The sequence below is a fragment of the Colobus angolensis genome, unplaced genomic scaffold (assembly GCF_000951035.1).
Source record: "Colobus angolensis palliatus isolate OR3802 unplaced genomic scaffold, Cang.pa_1.0 Scaffold308, whole genome shotgun sequence".
In the NCBI taxonomy this organism is placed as follows: Eukaryota; Metazoa; Chordata; class Mammalia; order Primates; family Cercopithecidae; genus Colobus; species Colobus angolensis.
In genome coordinates, this window is record NW_012116355.1 from 35,627 (window position 1) to 53,822 (window position 18,196).

Consider the following 18,196-nt stretch of genomic DNA (forward strand, 5'->3'; position numbering starts at 1 on the left):
CCACTCCCCAACAGAAAAGAGGAAACGAGACCCAAAGAGGAAACTGGGTCTTGCTGATCCCACGCCCAGCCAGGCCACTGACCACACCCCCATTTCACTCCCAGCCTGACCCTGCCACTGACCACAGCACTGTCCTCTACTCAGCCTGACCCAGCCACTGGCTATACCCTATCCCCCATCCCAGCTCCAGTTTACTTAGACATTGACAATGTCCCTTCACTTTCCCACTCCCACCCCAGTCTCATTTAGCCACTGACCACAGGCCTATCTCTTCTCAACCTCCTATAGCCTGACCTGGCCTCTGACCTCACCCCATCATTCCCTGACTTAGCCACCATCTATGTAATCATTCCCCTTCTCCCAACCTGATCCAATGACTGGTCATATATGTATCTTATGTATATGTATTTTTCCCAACACCATCATCACCAGCATCCTTTTTCTACACCCTGTCTTCCCATCCTTTTTCTACATCCTGTCTTCCCTATTCCCAGCCCGATGCAGTCACTAACCCAACCCCATCTGCCCCTAGTGGCTACTAATCATATACTCATCCCCTTTTTCCCACAGCCTAACCACATCCCCTAACCATAGCTTCATGCTCACATTCTCTGCCCAACCTGATCCTTTCCCCTCTTCCCAGTTCCTCACCTAAACTCAAGCTGCCCCAGCCACTAAGGTGGCTGCTGATGATAGGAAGCTATGGGACCCTAACCTGACTACCTTAGTAGATATCGCGTCCTGTCAATTCTACCTCCCCAAACTTCTTCTGAGTGACATCTTCCTCAATGCCATTCTAACTCTGGCTTCGTTACCTTTAATTTGTACTAATACAGTGTCCTTCTAACTAATCTCCCAGGTAACTGCCAGAGTTATTTTCCTAAAATCCAGTTCTGGTTATGTCTCTTCTCTGCTCAAAGACTCCCTCGGTCTCCTTTTGTCCTCCAATAAGTAAAATTCCTCATACCCCTCTCTAGCCTTCCTCTGCCTTTCCATCCTAACCCTGACTTCCCCACCACTGCTCCCTTGTAGGTACCCTGTGCTTCAACCAGCCTGCCTGCTCACTTCCCTGAATGCTTCTCCATGATTTACTGCTTCTCCATCTTTGCTTATACTATTTCTCTGCCTGGAGTGAAAACTGCCCCTGACACATCTCCAGCTGGCTGGCGTAGTGGAGAGAGCTTGGGTTTTGCAGTCAGAAACCTGGGTTCGGATCCTGGCTTCACAACTTATTACTTGGAGAAGTATTTGAACAAGTATTTAACATCTTTGAGTTCTGTTTTCTGATCTGTAAAAATGGAAATAATGACACCTACTGTAAGGATTAAATGAAATTATGTATACAGTGCAAGTGACATAGAGTCAATAAATGGCAGATCACTATTATTTTTTATTATCTCTATTTTTTAAAATTCTAACTTCAAATGATACCTGTCACGGAGACTTTTTGGTTCCCCTTCCCTAACCTAAAGGGATCTCTCTGAGCACACACCTTTTGGCTCTTACCACATCCTGCCCTCTGTTGTGATTCTGTACTTGCCTTATTCACTCACCTCATGGACTGGGAGCCCTTTGAACACAAAGGCCAGGTCTTACTGATCTTGGTCCCCAGCCACTGAAAGTTTGGCCCAGGGTCTTCCCCACAACTGGCCCTCAAGGAATGCTTGCTGGGTGAACGGAGAATGGCTACATAATGGGAGGAAAGACTCTGGGTGCCGGGTGTGCTTGTTATGGAGGTTATCTGTGCGAACGCCGTGTGCGTAGGATGGGCTCCCTAGAAGAAGGTAACGCAGTCCTGATGGGATCTGTGTAGGGGCTGTGTGATTGAGATAATGTGTATGTAGAGACAGTAAGGTAGCTCTGTGGGAAAGAGCTCTGCATAGGCTGGGGTACATTTGGGGAGAATGAATGTGCATGTGGGTGTGGAGGGGCTGTACTGGGGGAAGTTCTGTGCAGCCCTTCAACTAGCTGCCCAGTCCAGCTTTAAATGAGCCTCCAGCAGCCTGAGGCCGGATATGTCAGTCTCACCCACAGCCCTCCCCCGCTGCCAGTGGTTGCGGACTCAGAGGCCAAATTTGGTAACAGACTGAGTGTTACTCCCCCATCCCTCTTATATTCTGACTGTCTTAGGCTCTTTCCTTTTGTCCCTCTTTGTAACTCCCTATCTTTCTGCAATTCCCCTTGTGGGTATCTGCTCTGCCTGTATTCTCCAAGTACCCCAACTTTCTTAGCCCCAATACCCTTACATTCCATTCCTTGCTGGGATTTGACCTCCTGTCCTCCATTCCCCCTCTCCAATTGCCCAACTCCTTTGGAATGCATCTCAGGAATGTATTGAGGGAGGAGGAGTTCCCTGGGAGGGGGACACTGCGGTGGGGAGTTGCTGTTCCATAAAACACGATGGAAAGGGGAGCAAAGTTCTCAGGCCAAAGCAGGAATGAGCTAGCTTCTACTCATACTTGTAGCAGCCTTGTTATTTGCCACCACCACCCCCAATTCACTGATCAGTTCTTCACGTCCACTCACCCTCTTGTAGCTGTGTGAATATCCACTCTGGACCAGCTCGGGAGTAAGGGTAGGCATGACTCAGCTCCCTTATCGGGGTCTCACCAGAGGCTTCCGTGCTTGAGGAAGAGGGGGTGTGTAAGTGTCCGGAGGAAATGGGGGGAGACATGCAGTTTCAGCTTAGTGTGAAGGGTCCCTTCGGTCCTGCTTCTCAGCTCCACAGACTCCTCCAGCTTCTCGGATCCTCCAGCCCAGCCCTCATTCTTTCATGGTCAGCAACCCCATAGCCAGGTCTGTCCAGCTGGGACACCAAAGCGGATAGTAATAAGGTTGGGCAAAGTGCCCCAGGAGTGGGGAGGAGGGCAGAGAGCTGGAACTGGGGAGACTGGGAGGGTCCTCACTTATTTGGGAGTAAAGACAAAGAGCTGTGGTTCTTCTGAGACTCTGGACTGCTTGTAAGGTCAGAAATGGTCTATCTGCCACTCGGTACCAGACGCCTGATCGACACCTTTTTCACACCTGCATCCTGTCTCTTGTTTCTACTTAGATCTTCAGTTCTCCTCATCCCATCTCTGCTAACTTCTTTAACCTCTACCCCTTAACTTCCCTGGCTTTCAAATGCCTTCTGTATCCTAACACCCCCATCTCTGCTTTCCAGCCTTCCCCTCTCACCCTGCTTTTCCCCACTTGAGGCTTGTAGTTTGCCAGGAGGGGAATGGGCAGCTTGTATTTGCTCATTCTCTTAGTTAAGAGGCACCCAATCCCTGTACCAAGCTGGGGCACATCATCAGCTGCTGGGCAGACTTGTCCTCTTGCAGCCTGTGCGCCACCTGCTGCCTCCAGTGTCTCCTCTAGCCGCTGAGAGGGGGTGCCAGGAGGGTGGAACAAGGTGGGATAGGACTACTATTCTGAGCTGCACTGAAAATACTGTCAGGGGAAGTGGGTGAGACAGAGCAGAATTTGAGACAGACTTGCTGAAGAGGAGAAAGCATAGGAGGAGTTGCAGGACTGAGTATTGGTGACTTGGAACAAGCAAGGACTGAGTTACAGGAACTGGGTCCTTTCTCTGGCCTGCCTTGAAAATGTTTCCTGGCCACCCAGAGTCTATTTCCCCTTCTCCAAAACACAAGAGTTGATCAGATAACTTCTGAGATAGACCCTTTTGAGTTAGAGAATCACATTTCTAGCTTGACTGCCTGGGAAGCCCAGTACAGGGCTAGGCTCCTTGAGAAGACCCTCAGCATCTCAGGTTAGAGAAAAGCTGGGGCAAGAGCGGACCTCTGGATGGCTTGAGCAACCAATATTTGGTCTCCCTGACAGGGAGCCCTAGGGAATTATAACATCTTCATTTTGCCGAGAAGGCAGCTAAAGCCATGAGAAGGAAGGTCACGTGGTGAGAAGAGAGCTCTGAAAATCCCAGACAGGGAAGAGCCAGCAGGACACAGCAGGAGACAAAGAGGGAAAAATACTGAACCAGGCAAAAATGAAAACAAGGCAGGAGCAGGGCTAAGAAAGGTGATCAGGGACAAGGGGCACTTGGATGAAAGTAGGGAGGTACAAATTCCGGTGGTGGGGCAGGGCAGTGTCCTCAGGTAGCACTACATTTCAGACCTGCTGTTGTAGCTTGCAGACCAGCTTCTCCTTTCCCTCAGATGTCTTAAATTGTCAGGGCTTGGCCAGGCGCAGTGGCTTACGCCTATAATCTCAGCACTTTGGGAGGCCGAGGTGGGTGGATCACGAAGTCAGGAGATGGAAACCATCCTGGCTAACACGGTGAAACCCTGTCTCTACTAAAAATACAAAAAATTAGCGGGGCGTGGCAGCAGGCTCCTGTAGTCCCAGCTACTCGGGAGGCTGAGGCAGGAGAATGGCATGAACCCAGGAGGTGGAGCTTGCAGTGAGCTGAGATCGCGCCACTGTACTCGAGCCTGGGCAACGGAGCGAAACTCTGTCTCAAAAAAAAAAAAATTGTCAGGATTCATTCTTTTGATGTAAATAATTTTTCACTCTTTAAAATTGTTAAATACAGTGAAAACAACCTTATTACTATCTACTTTGGTGAGTCCCTTTCAAAAACACTCTTCCCTGGGACTCCACCATCTGGGGGGCCTCTTCTCGCACCAGAAGAGTGTATTCTAATGCCCTGATGCCATGGGCCAGGTCTAGCCAGGCTGGAGAAAAGCTGCCACCATGGTTGCACTTTCGCTGAAGATCAGCATTGGGAATGTGGTGAAGACGATGCAGTTTGAGCCGTCTACCATGGTGTACGACGCCTGCCGCATCATTCGTGAGCGGATCCCAGAGGCCCCGGCTGGTCCTCGTGAGTCTGACTCCCCAGGTGGCTGGAGTGGGAGTCTTCAGTCCCTTCTTGTTCCCAGGCTCTCGGCCTTGAGAGTTGACCCCTTTGTCCCCTAAGACTACTCACCCCTCAGGTCTGTGTTCCATGGTTCCCTCCTTCTTTAGGCCCAAGTTCATGGGAGAAATAGGGGCAACATGGTACAAGCTGTTCAGCCACATTGGAGTCTTCATAAGCCTAAGGTGATCCATCCTCTCTTTTAGCCAGCGACTTTGGGCTCTTTCTGTCAGATGACGACCCCAAAAAGGGTATATGGCTGGAGGCTGGGAAAGCTTTGGACTACTACATGCTCCGAAATGGGGTAAGTATCCCTTCATCAAGGACCACCGCATCCCCTTCCATCAGCTTCTCCCTGTTTCACCACCTGTTTTCAGCACCCACATCTGTTGTCTCTTGGCCCTCCCCATGCTTTCTTCCTATTAACAGACAGTCATAATTCCCAGCTTTTGAATGAACCACCATAGTCTTCCTTTCAGTGCTCCACACTCTCCCCTCAGGCTGTGTAAAGAGGAAATAATATCCTTAGCTCAGAGTAGGCCCCTGTCTCTTCTTCCTACCCTAACAGGACACTATGGAGTACAGGAAGAAACAGAGACCCCTGAAGATCCGTATGCTGGATGGAACTGTGAAGACGATCATGGTGGATGACTCTAAGACTGTCACTGACATGCTCATGACCATCTGTGCCCGCATTGGTAAGGGGCCCCAGTACAGTTGAAGGCCTGGGTCAGAAGGCCTCAGCTCTCTCAAAAGGCATTGATGTAGTACCTGGGAAGCTAACAGGCCAATCTCCTTCCCCAGGCATCACCAACCATGATGAATATTCATTGGTTCGAGAGCTGATGGAAGAGAAAAAGGAGGAAGTGACAGGGACCTTAAGAAAAGACAAGACATTGCTGCGAGATGAAAAGAAGATGGAGAAACTAAAGCAGAAATTGCACACAGATGACGAGTGTAAGCAGAACTAGAAAAAAGAGCGCTTTTGAAATGGGAAGGGTGGGAAGGGGCTTTAGCATCTGCTTCTGCCAGGCACTGTTTTACACCCTGGGAATACGTCAGTAAGAAAACAAAGTCCTACATTCACAGAACTTACATTTAAGTAAGGAGAGGTAGGAAGTGGAGAAATAAACAGAGACCAGACAACACAGGGGCCATGGGGGTTTGGCACTGAGGGGACTGTCTGTATCCCAGTGAACTGGCTGGACCATGGCCGGACACTGAGGGAGCAGGGTGTAGAGGAGCATGAGACGCTGCTGCTGCGGAGAAAGTTCTTTTACTCAGACCAGAATGTGGATTCCCGGGACCCCGTACAGCTGAACCTCCTGTATGTGCAGGTATGCAGAGGACTTGGCTGGGGTGGGGCAGGAATAGGGAGGGGTCGGAAGCACAGTGTGTGTTTCCCTGCACCCACACACAACATTCGCCTCCTTGCCCTGTGCTCTCCAGGCACGAGATGACATCTTGAATGGCTCCCACCCTGTCTCCTTTGACAAGGCCTGTGAGTTTGCTGGCTTCCAATGCCAGATCCAGTTTGGGCCCCACAATGAGCAGAAGCACAAGGCTGGCTTCCTCGAGTGAGTGACCCACATCCTACACCCTGTCAGGGCCCAGCACTCCCTGCCATTGTGACCCCAGTGGGCCTGTCTCCATTCCAAGCCTGCTCCCCCTATTTCTTCTTCCGAGGTACCAGGGTTTGACTGATGTAGTTACCCTTTTAGTTGCCATCATCCACTGTCTCTTCTCTACCTCTGGAATATGAATGTAGTTCAGTATCTCTGCCCCTACCCCCATCTCTGAAGCAAGCGTGTCACTTTTTTTTGAGATTGTCTGAAGAATTTTGCTGCAGTAGCCAGAGGGAAACAGGGTAAAATTTTCCCTATAGGGAACATGGGTTAAAAGTCTCACAAGCCTCATCTGCTGGTGTTTCTTGGAATGCAGGATTTGGCGTGGCTTTCTCAGCTTCCTAAGTGCATGGTCATCCTTCTGGAAAGCTCTTTCTCGTCTTGGTTCCCTAGAATGGTGCTCTAGACCCACTTTCCCTCAGGGACTGAGCCTCTAACTTAATTTTCCTCAGTCCCTTTCCCTACAGGGAGAGACACAGGTCACGTTAAGAATTCATACTGGCCAGATGCAGTGGCTCATGCCTGTAATCCCAGCACTTTGGGAGACCGAGGCGGGCAGATCACCTGAGGTCGGGAGTTCGAGACCAGCCTGACCAACATGGAGAAACCCCATCTCTACTAAAAATACAAAATTAGCTGGGCGTGGTGGTGCATGACTGTAATCCCAGCTACTCAGGAAGCTGAGGCAGGAGAATCACTTGAACCTGGGAGGCAGAGGTTTTGGTGAGATGAGATCATGCCATTGCTCTCCAGCCTGGGCAACAAGAGCAAAACTCCATCTCAAAGAAAAAAAAAGAAGAGTTTACACTAAGTCACCTCTATTTCAGAAGATAATCTAGACTCTATTCCCTCAGAGTCTGTTTTCTCCCCAAAGATAACACTGTCCTAGGTATTTCCTCATACCCCCGGGCCCACAGTTCATGGCCCACATGTCCCCTGATGCTGTCTACCACATGCTGACCCTCCCTTTTCTGGTGTAGCCTGAAGGACTTCCTGCCCAAGGAGTATGTGAAGCAGAAGGGAGAGCGTAAGATCTTCCAGGTGAATGTGGGTAGGGGAAAGTATTTGGGATGACCGCAGAGCTTTGCTGCTTAATCTTACTGACTAAATGGCCCCCCGCCTCCTCCCTGTCTCCCCTAACTCAGCTTTCACCCACCAGACTGTTATCCCACCTCACCTCTGCCAAGAAAGAAGATAACCTGGGCTTTTAGTCTCAGCTCCATCCCTGCTTTTGCTGTGCAATTCAGTTCAATATTCTTGTATTCTTTTATTTCCCTCTAATTTGGGATAACAGTATTTGCCCTGTGTAGGACTGATAGGGGGATCAAATGAGGTGAAAATCTGAAATTACTGTGGAAGAGTACAGTCTTTGTCCACATATAAGGTGTTACCCCCTACCCTGAATACTCAGCCCAAAAGGCCTTCTCTTTGCCCTTCTACTTCCGAACTCTCTGTTCATATCTCCAGAATGTCTACAAGTTCCTTGACTGTATCCCTCGACTCATTGCTTCTGCATAGCCCTTATCAGTCTCCATCCCGTTACTCTCTCATTCTCATATCTTGCACTCCTCAACCTTTCCAGTCTCCCCATAATTCTCTCTTGTTATAGTTAGCATCCAACCTTAATTCCTTAGCTGTGATATTAAACTGTTTGCTAAATTCTTCCCCATTTTATGCTCAGGCACACAAGAATTGTGGGCAGATGAGTGAGATTGAGGCCAAGGTCCGCTACGTGAAGCTAGCCCGTTCTCTCAAGACTTATGGTGTCTCCTTCTTCCTGGTGAAGGTAGGTTATAGACCCTTTTCACTGCCCTCCTTGTTTCCCACTCTTGCCCTTTTCTGTCTCTGAAAGTCTCTGACCTTGCCCTCAGTCACATTTCCCACCATTCCCTAAGATTCTCGTTCTCTTCCTTGCTCTGACCTCATGAAAACCTGCCTGTCATCAGCCCTCCACCACCATTTCCCTCCCTACCCTGCATTTTCCCTTGTCCATTAGCCCTCCGGGCCACCTCAACATCCCCTATGGCTGCAAGCTAATCTGATCGTTCACCTCTCATTTGACCTCTGACCTGTAACACCAGCACCAACCTCTGCCTCATAGGAAAAAATGAAAGGGAAGAACAAGCTAGTGCCCAGGCTTCTGGGCATCACCAAGGAGTGTGTGATGCGAGTGGATGAGAAGACCAAGGAAGTGATCCAGGAGTGGAACCTCACCAACATCAAACGCTGGGCTGCCTCTCCCAAAAGCTTCACCCTGGTGAGTCTGGGGACTCCAACAAGGAAGTGCTTTGGGAGTTTCAGAAAAGGGGCAGCTGCAGAGGTCTTTTCCCTCTCTGAGGGTAAGTATACTGTGTATTACTCCAGAAAAAAAGGAGGTTAGAGTAGATGGAGAATCTTCCTCTGGGAGAGTGTGAGGCTTAAATGAAATGGGTGATGGACTTATTCTTTAAAATCAGCAGAACAAAAATCTCATCAGCAAACTGAGATCACTGGAATTCTTGGGGGGTTGGTGAAAGGAAAAATGTGATAAACCTCCCTGTTTCAGCAGCAGCTATGTACAGTGAATTTTTGACTTTATATTATGGGGTTATGAATTGAAAACTGATATCAACTTGATAAAGTACCCCAATGACAGAAATAGAAATTATAGGAAATGCTGTTTTTTCCCTTTTGGATACTATAGTCAACCTTAAAGTGTGGCCATTTAATGCCAAATATTATATCCTCCCAATTGTATCATCAGAGTAAAAATAAGAGACTTCCTAAATATGTATTTGAAACCGTGTAGTGTAGAGGCCACTCCTCAGAAGTAAAAAATTTCCCTCCAAGGAGGAAAATAAAGAGGAGGTTCAAGAAAGGTGGGCATCTTCCAAGAGGGCTGTTGCCACGGGAAGGCATCTCATCAGCTCAACCTTGGGCCTCCTATCCTAGCCATTTCCATCCTGGATAGATTAGAGCTTTCCCACTGAGTCCCCCACTTTGTCACCCTAGGATTTTGGAGATTACCAAGATGGCTACTACTCAGTACAGACAACTGAAGGGGAGCAGATTGCACAGCTCATTGCCGGCTACATCGATATCATCCTGAAGAAGGTGAGCACTGCCTGCCCCAGCCTTCTCCTTATCTCCCCTTGCCCTCTCCACAAGCCAGTCCTTTAGAAACGGGCACTCAGGGCCGGGTGCGGTGGCTCAAGCCTGTAATCCCAGCACTTTGGGAGGCCGAGACGGGCGGATCACGAGGTCAGGAGATCGAGACCATCCTGGCTAACACGGTGAAACCCCGTCTCTACTAAAAAATACAAAAAGCTAGCCGGGCGAGGTGGCGGGCGTCTATAGTCCCAGCTACTCGGGAGGCTGAGGCAGGAGAATGGCATAAACCCGGGAGGCGGAGCTTGCAGTGAGCTGAGATCCACTGCACTCCAGCCCAGGCGACAGAGCGAGACTCCGTCTCAAAAAAAAAAAAAAAAAAAAAAGAAACGGGCACTCAGAATGCTTGAACCTGGGAGGCGAAGGTTGCAATAAGCCGAGATCATGCCTCTGCACTTCAGCCTGGGTGACAGAGCCTTTTTTTGTCAAAAAAACAAAAAATGAAATGGGCACTTAGCTTCTGGAAAATGGCTGGTTGTGGAAACAAGAGTCTGCCTTTTCTCCACTTCCCTCTTCTTTAAGTATCCCAACTCTTGTTCCTTTTTTTCTTCCTACAGAAAAAAAGCAAGGATCACTTTGGGCTGGAAGGAGATGAGGAGTCTACTATGCTGGAGGACTCAGTGTCCCCCAAAAAGTATGAAGGGAGTTAGGCTGATCCCATTTCCCAGGGGTAGAGAAGGCAAGACCTGACTCTAAGGACCCTTGGGAGGTGGGGAGTCCTTAGAATGGGTATTTAACTAGTTGTAGGCTGTAGTGAAACCTCACACACCTGCAAAGGTAGTGTAACCGGGTAGGAGGGGTAGAGATGAGGAGTCCTCTGTGAGCTCAATAGTTCACCCCTCTACAGGTCAACAGTCCTGCAGCAGCAGTACAACCGGGTGGGGAAAGTGGAGCATGGCTCTGTGGCCCTGCCTGCCATCATGCGCTCTGGAGCCTCTGGTCCTGAGAATTTCCAGGTGGGCAGCATGCCCCCTGCCCAGCAGCAGATTACCAGCGGCCAGATGCACCGAGGACACATGCCTCCTCTGGTAAGTGTCCTATGTCCACCATGGTGCCAGGGCCCTTCTCTCACCCTCAGCTGGGCTGAGCCAGGAGTTAGGCAGTCTTTTCCCAGGTCCCTATTTGTATTCTCTCCCTAGCCCATGGTTCTCTTTTACCTTCTCTTTTCTCCAATCATCCATTCCGGTCCCTGTTTCTCCCCATTTGTCTTTAGACTTCGGCCCAGCAGGCACTCACTGGAACCATTAACTCCAGCATGCAGGCCGTGCAGGCTGCCCAGGCCACCCTGGATGACTTTGACACTCTGCCACCTCTTGGCCAGGATGCTGTAAGTATGGGATGGAGGAGAAGCCCGTGGTACTGAAGCTGAGACTCCAAGGGATAGGGATGAGGTGAACCAAACCAGGGCAGATCCTGAGGTCTTTTCCTCTCTCTTTCAGGCCTCTAAGGCCTGGCGTAAGAACAAGATGGATGAATCAAAGCATGAGATCCACTCTCAGGTAGATGCCATCACAGCTGGTACTGCGTCTGTGGTGAACCTGACAGCAGGTAGGCCGGATGCTAGCTTCCGGGTGTGTGATGGGGAGAGAGGATGCGAGTGTGCACAGGCATGCATGTGACTGGTTTCGTGTATGACTGTGCCTTGACTCATTGTGGAAGGGACTGTGTGTGTGCGTCTCTCCGTGGACGTGTGTGTGACTAACTGGGTGTGACTTTGCTCCTTCCCCAGCCCTTCGTCTGGCCTGCCCTGTCTCTCATGTTCCTCTTTCTCCTTTTCCCCTTAGGGGACCCTGCTGAGACAGACTATACCGCAGTGGGCTGTGCAGTCACCACAATCTCCTCCAACCTGACGGAGATGTCCCGTGGGGTGAAGCTGCTGGCTGCCTTGCTGGAGGACGAAGGCGGCAGTGGCCGGCCCCTGTTGCAGGCAGCAAAGGGCCTTGCGGGGGCAGTGTCAGAACTGCTGCGCAGTGCCCAACCGGCCAGTGCTGAGGTTAGGGGCCACAGGGTTGGGCTAGGGTGGAGACAGGGTTCAAGCCCAAGGAGAAGGGACAATCCAAGCCACAGGATGGAAACCTGGGTCCCGTGGGCCTGTGAGATGCACAGGCATGTGGGCAGGGATTGGGCAGCTTCTGACTGGTGTTCACTCTCCACAGCCCCGTCAGAACCTGCTGCAAGCAGCTGGGAACGTGGGCCAGGCCAGTGGGGAGCTGTTGCAACAAATTGGGGAAAGTGATACTGACCCCCACTTCCAGGTTGGTGACTTACCCAACCCCCCAGAACCCCAGAATCTAGGAAGTAACTTCTGCTCCTGAATCTGGTTCCTAGTCCTGGCTTCTATGAATTGACCCCTAAAAACCAATATGATCCTCTATTTCCAGGGGATGATACTGGTAGCTTCTGATCTCTCTTTTAGGGGTTAGAATTCGGAACCCCTGAATCCAAACTTAACCTGCTGGTTTACTATTGGCCCTCATTTATTCTTTAGCCCCTTGTCATCTTTTCCCTCTCTTCCCCATACATAGCCCTTGCCCCATCTTGAGGACCCCCACAATGCTATAGACCATGCCACCCTGAGGATAGTGTTCCTCTAGCTCTCCCCCTTCCCACTCCATGCCAATATCCTCAGCTGACTTTTCACCCTGGATTTCCCATGCAGATATGTGCATCCGGAGGGGCTGGGGTTCGATCTCCCCCCGATTCCCCTACGGTAACAGCCTCTGGCCTGGGCCTTCCCAGCTTTGTCCTCTCTGAGCCGCATACACTCGTTTCTGTACTTCTTTCTCAGCCTCCTAGGGGACCAGAACTTGGTGGGAGATGAAGAGGCCTGGCGAAGGCAGGCTTTGGGAAATGGGATCAGGTAGGGTAGTACAGGGACTTGCTCCCAAGATTCCAGGATGACCACTTCCAATCCAAGATCAAGAAGTGGAGTAAAGAAGCTGGGAGTGAAGGGATCCCAGGAGATACCTCCTCTCCTCACCCCATTGTAACAGCACCACCCCGTTCTTTCCCCGTCATCATCGAGTGTATCCGCCTCATGTGTCTCCATTTGGTGTAGGCTGTATTTCTCTCGGTGTGGGTTTGTTCTTTAGTGGAGGTTCTGTCCTGCTGGGTGCTCAGGGCAGTGGCTCGGGGTAGGTTCTGGTTGCTTCTGCGTGCGCTCTCCTTTGATTGGATTGATGGGAATAATGAAGCAGCTTACGCCTCTGAGAAGTGTCTGTGAATCCCAAGCCTGATCTCAGGTCATGCTAACTGCTGTTTTCTTACAGGACGTGCTAATGCAGCTCGCCAAAGCTGTGGCAAGTGCTGCAGCTGCCCTGGTCCTCAAGGCCAAGAGTGTGGCCCAGAGGACAGAGGACTCGGGACTTCAGACCCAAGTTATTGCTGCAGCAACACAGTGTGCCCTGTCCACTTCCCAACTAGTGGCCTGTACTAAGGTGAGCCCCAAAGGTTGCTCTAGTCTGTGCTGAGGAATGATACTACCACATACACGTGAGCGTTTCATTTTATTTCTTTGGCTCTGGAGGCCTCCTCACCTATCTCAGTTACTGCTATGAGCAGCGCACTCTACCTCCTTTCTTTCCCTTGCCTACATCTCTGACATTCACTTTACCTACAGGTGGTGGCACCTACAATCAGCTCACCTGTCTGCCAAGAACAACTGGTGGAGGCTGGACGACTGGTAGCCAAAGCCGTGGAGGGCTGCGTGTCTGCCTCCCAGGCAGCTACAGAGGATGGGCAACTGTTGCGAGGGGTAGGAGCAGCAGCCACAGCTGTCACCCAGGCCCTGAATGAGCTGCTGCAGCATGTGAAGGCCCATGCCACAGGGGCTGGGCCTGCTGGCCGTTATGACCAGGCCACTGACACCATCCTTACTGTCACTGAGAACATCTTTAGCTCCATGGGTGATGCTGGTAAGACACCCACCCCCAGGAAAACAAAAATCCCACTAGGGTTCCCTAACCCTGCTGGACATCATCCCCTTGCGGACCCAACCACTTCACCCCAAGAAACTCAGCACAGTGTGGGCTTGCCAGCCACACAACCATAGGCTCATCATTAAAGCTCTCTGAACCCTCTGCTTCCTCTTCTGTAAAAGGAATATTAAGTCCTCTACCTTCCCTGGAGCATTTAAAGAATATACCAAAGTATGCACAAAAATATATAGAAAGTGACATGAAAGTGGTATAGCCTTCCCTACTGTACCCCTGACCCCAAAAGTTTTCAGAGAGTGTCTCCTCTTCTCAAGGCTACTGGCTGAAAATACCCATTGGAGACTGTCCTCCCGTAAGAACCCACTGGAGAATCTGTTTTTCTCAAGATCATAAACCCAGAAAAAAAATAACCCCAAAGAAATCATGCAAGAGCTTTTGCCAGTCTCTTTTCTGTCCCTAAAGCCCCCGTCTACCTTGTCTACACCACTTTTCCCCACCTTTGTCCCCACCCCTGACACCTCAGTATCTCTGGCTTCCTTGCCTGACTATGCCCTGTGCTCTCAGGGGAGATGGTGCGACAGGCCCGCATCCTGGCCCAAGCCACATCTGACTTGGTCAATGCCATCAAGGCCGATGCTGAGGGGGAAAGTGATCTGGAGAACTCCCGCAAGCTCTTAAGTGCTGCCAAGATCCTAGCTGATGCCACAGCCAAGATGGTAGAGGCTGCCAAGGTACAAAGTCTGTGCACACCCCCAGACTGGGCCCTGGAGGGAAGTAGAGAGGTCCAGATGGTCACCCTCATCTGATAGGGGAGACCCAGGAAAAGCAGAAAATACAAGAGGACAAGTATAGGAGCACTCAGGAAGTGAATGAGCCCTAAGGCTGCAGGTGAGCCATGGCCCAGGTTTTTTTTTTTTTTTAAAAAAAACAGGTAGTCTCACTATGTTGCCCAGGCTTGTCGTTGTCTCAAACTCTTGGACTCAAGTGATCCTCCCACCTTGGACTCCCAGAGTGTTGGGATTACAGGCACACCTGGCCTAAAATTATTCTTTAATTGACATAATTTTACATATTCATGAGGTACATAGTGACATTTAAATACATATATAGTAATCAGATCAGAGTAATTAACATAGCCATCATTTATCCAAATATTTATCATTTGTGTTGGGAACATTCAGTATTCTCCAACTATCTGAAACTATATAATATGTTATTCTTAACTTTAGTCATCCTACAGTGGTGTAGAACGCTAGAACTTACTCCTATCTAGCTGTAATTTTGTGTCCTTTAATGAATCTCTCCCATTCCTCTGTAGTAGGTAACCAGATCCTTTTTCTTTAAGTCCAAGGTCTTCTATTCCTATTTTTACCTTCTTTGCTGCTACCCTGCCTGGGATTCCTCTCCTTCCTGGTCTCCCCTGTGAATACCCATAGGCATTCAGCCTCTGGGGCCTCTGCTGCCAGCCTTACAGAGAAAGACAAGGCAGTAGGACACTGAGACACCAGGATGCAGAGAACCATCAGAAAGAAGCGCAGATGATTCCTAGGCCCCCTGGGCTCTGGGGCTTTTCAGTTGGCAGGAGTAAGCAGCTCCCCTGCTTTAGTATTCCTGAGATGCCTGCTCTAAACTGAGTCCTCCTTTGCCCAGGGAGCCCTACTCACCTCACTCATGTGTGGTATTCCCCAAGGAGGGGAAGGCAAAACAATTCCACCTTAAGAAAGGATTTCAGCATCCAGTGGGAATCCTAGCCCCCTGAGATTTCCCATTGACCTTCATGAGGCAGCTCCTCTCAAAGGTGATTGTTTTTTGGTGGGGTTAATTAGAGATGACTTCAGGAAAATACGTGAAATTTAAACCAAGTCTAGAGAAGTGAGAGAGGAGCTTCTTTAGGATCCACAGGAGAGCTGGGTGATGACTCTTTCCACCTCTCCCGCAGGGAGCAGCCGCCTACCCTGACAGTGAGGAGCAGCAGCAGCGGCTGCGGGAGGCAGCTGAGGGGCTGCGCATGGCCACCAATGCAGCCGCGCAGAATGCCATCAAGAAAAAGCTGGTGCAGCGCCTGGAGGTGAGGCTGGGAGTTTCACCATGAGCAAGAGAGAGTGTGGGTGCTGTGGGAGGAATTAACTGGAAGGGAGGTTCGGAGAGTAAGTTCATATGTCCTTGGGGCATAGCCTGGGCAAGGTAGGCCAGGGACTGGGCATGGGAATCCATGGGCTTGGTCTGACTACTTTGTCTTCACAGCATGCAGCCAAGCAGGCTGCAGCCTCAGCCACACAGACCATCGCTGCAGCTCAGCACGCAGCCTCTACCCCCAAGGCTTCTGCCGGCCCGCAGCCCCTGCTGGTGCAGAGCTGCAAGGTAAGACTCTAGGAAGCATGTGGGAGTGGGAAGAGGGAGACTTGTGCGTCTCTTATGACATTTTTCACCTACAGGCAGTGGCAGAGCAGATTCCGCTGCTGGTGCAGGGTGTCCGAGGAAGCCAAGCCCAGCCTGACAGCCCCAGCACTCAGCTTGCCCTCATTGCTGCCAGCCAGAGCTTCCTGCAGGCAAGGCACCCTCTCCACACTTCTCTGACCTGACCTTCCCACCTTTCTAAGCCTCCATCTCCCATAGTTTGAATCTCTGCCAACAGCCTCTTTCACAATACCAAGCCCCAGTGTTCCCTCCATCTTGATCATCATCAGTCCTTGTACCCAAGCCCAGAGGGAGGATAGCACACTTCATCCACCTGCTTATTCCCCAACAGCCAGGTGGGAAGATGGTGGCAGCTGCAAAGGCCTCAGTGCCAACGATTCAGGACCAGGCTTCAGCCATGCAGCTGAGTCAGTGTGCCAAGAACCTGGGCACCGCGCTGGCTGAACTCCGGACGGCTGCCCAGAAGGTATGGAAGCTGGTTGTGGCTTTGGAAGATGAGGCTGGAGTCCTGTAATGAGAGGAAATCTGTGCAGAATAACCTGATATGTGGATAATTGTGTGATCAGAGGCATTGGTGAGACACAGCAGGACCTCCTACACCCCAAACCCCTTTCTTATAGGCTCAGGAAGCATGTGGACCTTTGGAGATGGATTCTGCCCTGAGTTTGGTACAGAATCTAGAGAAAGATCTACAGGAAGTGAAGGCAGCGGCTCGAGATGGCAAGCTTAAACCCTTACCTGGGGAGACAGTAAGTATGTTTAAGACCTCATTCTTACTCAAATCCTAAAGTCTTCCTTCCCTTCCATGCCCCAGAGCTGCTCAAAACATTTCCTCCCTCCCTCCCTCACTTCCTTCCTTTCTTCCTTCTTTCCTTTTTTATATCCTCTTTCTCTCGTTTCTTTTTCTTTTCTTTTTTTCTCCTTCCTTCCTTCCTTCTCTTTCTTTCTCTCATTCTTTCTCTTGTTTCTCCTTCCTTCCTTGTTTCTTCCTTCCTTTCTTTCTTCCTTCCTCTTTTCTTCATTTCCTTTCCTTTCCCTTCTTTCTTTTCCTTTCCTCTTTCCTTTTCTCTTTTCTTTCTTTTATTTCTTTTTTTTTTTTTCCTTGATGGAGTCTCGCTCTGTTGCCTAAACTGTAGTGCAGTTGTGTAATCTCAGCTCACTGCAACCTCCACTTCCTGGGTTCAAGCCATTCTCCTGCCTTAGCCTCTTGAGTAGCTGGGATTGCAGGCATGCGCCACCATGCCTGGCTAATTTTTGTATTTTTAGTAGAGATGGGGTTTCGCCATGTTGCCCAGGCTGGTCTTGAACTCCTGACCTCAGCTTCCTGCCTTGGCCTCCCAAAGTGCTAGGATTATAGGTGTGAGCCATTGCACCCAGCCCAAAACCTTTATTTAAATTGCCACCTGTCCCCAAGTACCTTCTCAGGTTCCTTCTTCTCACCTCCTCCTTTCTCAAGTCCAGTTCTTCCCCCTTCATCCTTAGATGGAGAAGTGTGCCCAGGATCTGGGCAACAGCACCAAAGCCGTGAGCTCCGCCATCGCCCAGCTACTGGGAGAGGTTGCCCAGGGCAATGAGAATTATGCAGGTATGTGGGCAGAGGGCCAGGCATGGGGCATATTGTGAGGGAGGTAGGAAAATGGGAGCTGGATGAGGGATGGGACTGACAGAGGAAACCACTGGAATCAGGGCCTGGCAATGAAGGCACCTTCCCTTCCCTCTTTCTCCTCATCTCCCCAGGTATTGCAGCTCGGGATGTGGCAGGTGGGCTGCGGTCACTGGCCCAGGCCGCTAGGGGAGTTGCTGCACTGACGTCAGATCCTGCAGTGCAGGCCATTGTACTTGACACGGCCAGTGATGTGCTAGACAAAGCTAGCAGCCTTATTGAGGAGGCGAAAAAGGCAGCTGGCCATCCAGGGGACCCTGAGAGCCAGCAGCGGCTTGCCCAGGTCAGGTATTGGGAAGGGGCCACTCCCTCCCTCTCCCTCTCCCCCAGATTCCTTTATAAGGCCCACCCTGATTGAGGCCAAAGCTTCTAAGCCTCGTCTGCACTGACAGAGTGATGTCTTCTTGTGTCTGCTCTTGAGAGCCCCTCTGTGGATTCCACCCTTATGTTCTCTTAGTATTTTATTTTATTTTATTTTATTATTTTATTTTATTTTATTATTTTTTATTTTATTTTATTTTATTTTATTTTATTTTATTTTTTATTTTAT

At 50.2% G+C, this 18,196-nt stretch overlaps 1 protein-coding gene across 1 annotated transcript in view; it reads left to right on the forward strand.

The window, feature by feature from the left end:
* The window catches only part of TLN1 (talin 1), a 36,502-nt gene that overhangs the window by 1,973 nt on the left and 16,333 nt on the right, over positions 1-18,196 (forward strand). Inside the window, exons 2-27 of the mRNA XM_011950438.1 lie at positions 4,666-4,825; positions 5,065-5,162; positions 5,427-5,556; positions 5,663-5,815; positions 6,053-6,195; positions 6,308-6,435; positions 7,464-7,524; positions 8,165-8,269; positions 8,585-8,740; positions 9,475-9,576; positions 10,188-10,264; positions 10,478-10,658; positions 10,844-10,957; positions 11,070-11,178; positions 11,415-11,623; positions 11,787-11,885; positions 12,900-13,067; positions 13,250-13,544; positions 14,130-14,296; positions 15,505-15,633; positions 15,810-15,926; positions 16,001-16,114; positions 16,315-16,449; positions 16,604-16,732; positions 17,466-17,568; positions 17,721-17,929. Of these exons, the coding sequence (XP_011805828.1) occupies positions 4,696-4,825; positions 5,065-5,162; positions 5,427-5,556; positions 5,663-5,815; positions 6,053-6,195; positions 6,308-6,435; positions 7,464-7,524; positions 8,165-8,269; positions 8,585-8,740; positions 9,475-9,576; positions 10,188-10,264; positions 10,478-10,658; positions 10,844-10,957; positions 11,070-11,178; positions 11,415-11,623; positions 11,787-11,885; positions 12,900-13,067; positions 13,250-13,544; positions 14,130-14,296; positions 15,505-15,633; positions 15,810-15,926; positions 16,001-16,114; positions 16,315-16,449; positions 16,604-16,732; positions 17,466-17,568; positions 17,721-17,929 (3,561 nt within the window). The 5' untranslated portion in view covers positions 4,666-4,695. The remainder of the gene's footprint in view (positions 1-4,665; positions 4,826-5,064; positions 5,163-5,426; positions 5,557-5,662; positions 5,816-6,052; positions 6,196-6,307; positions 6,436-7,463; positions 7,525-8,164; positions 8,270-8,584; positions 8,741-9,474; positions 9,577-10,187; positions 10,265-10,477; positions 10,659-10,843; positions 10,958-11,069; positions 11,179-11,414; positions 11,624-11,786; positions 11,886-12,899; positions 13,068-13,249; positions 13,545-14,129; positions 14,297-15,504; positions 15,634-15,809; positions 15,927-16,000; positions 16,115-16,314; positions 16,450-16,603; positions 16,733-17,465; positions 17,569-17,720; positions 17,930-18,196) is intronic.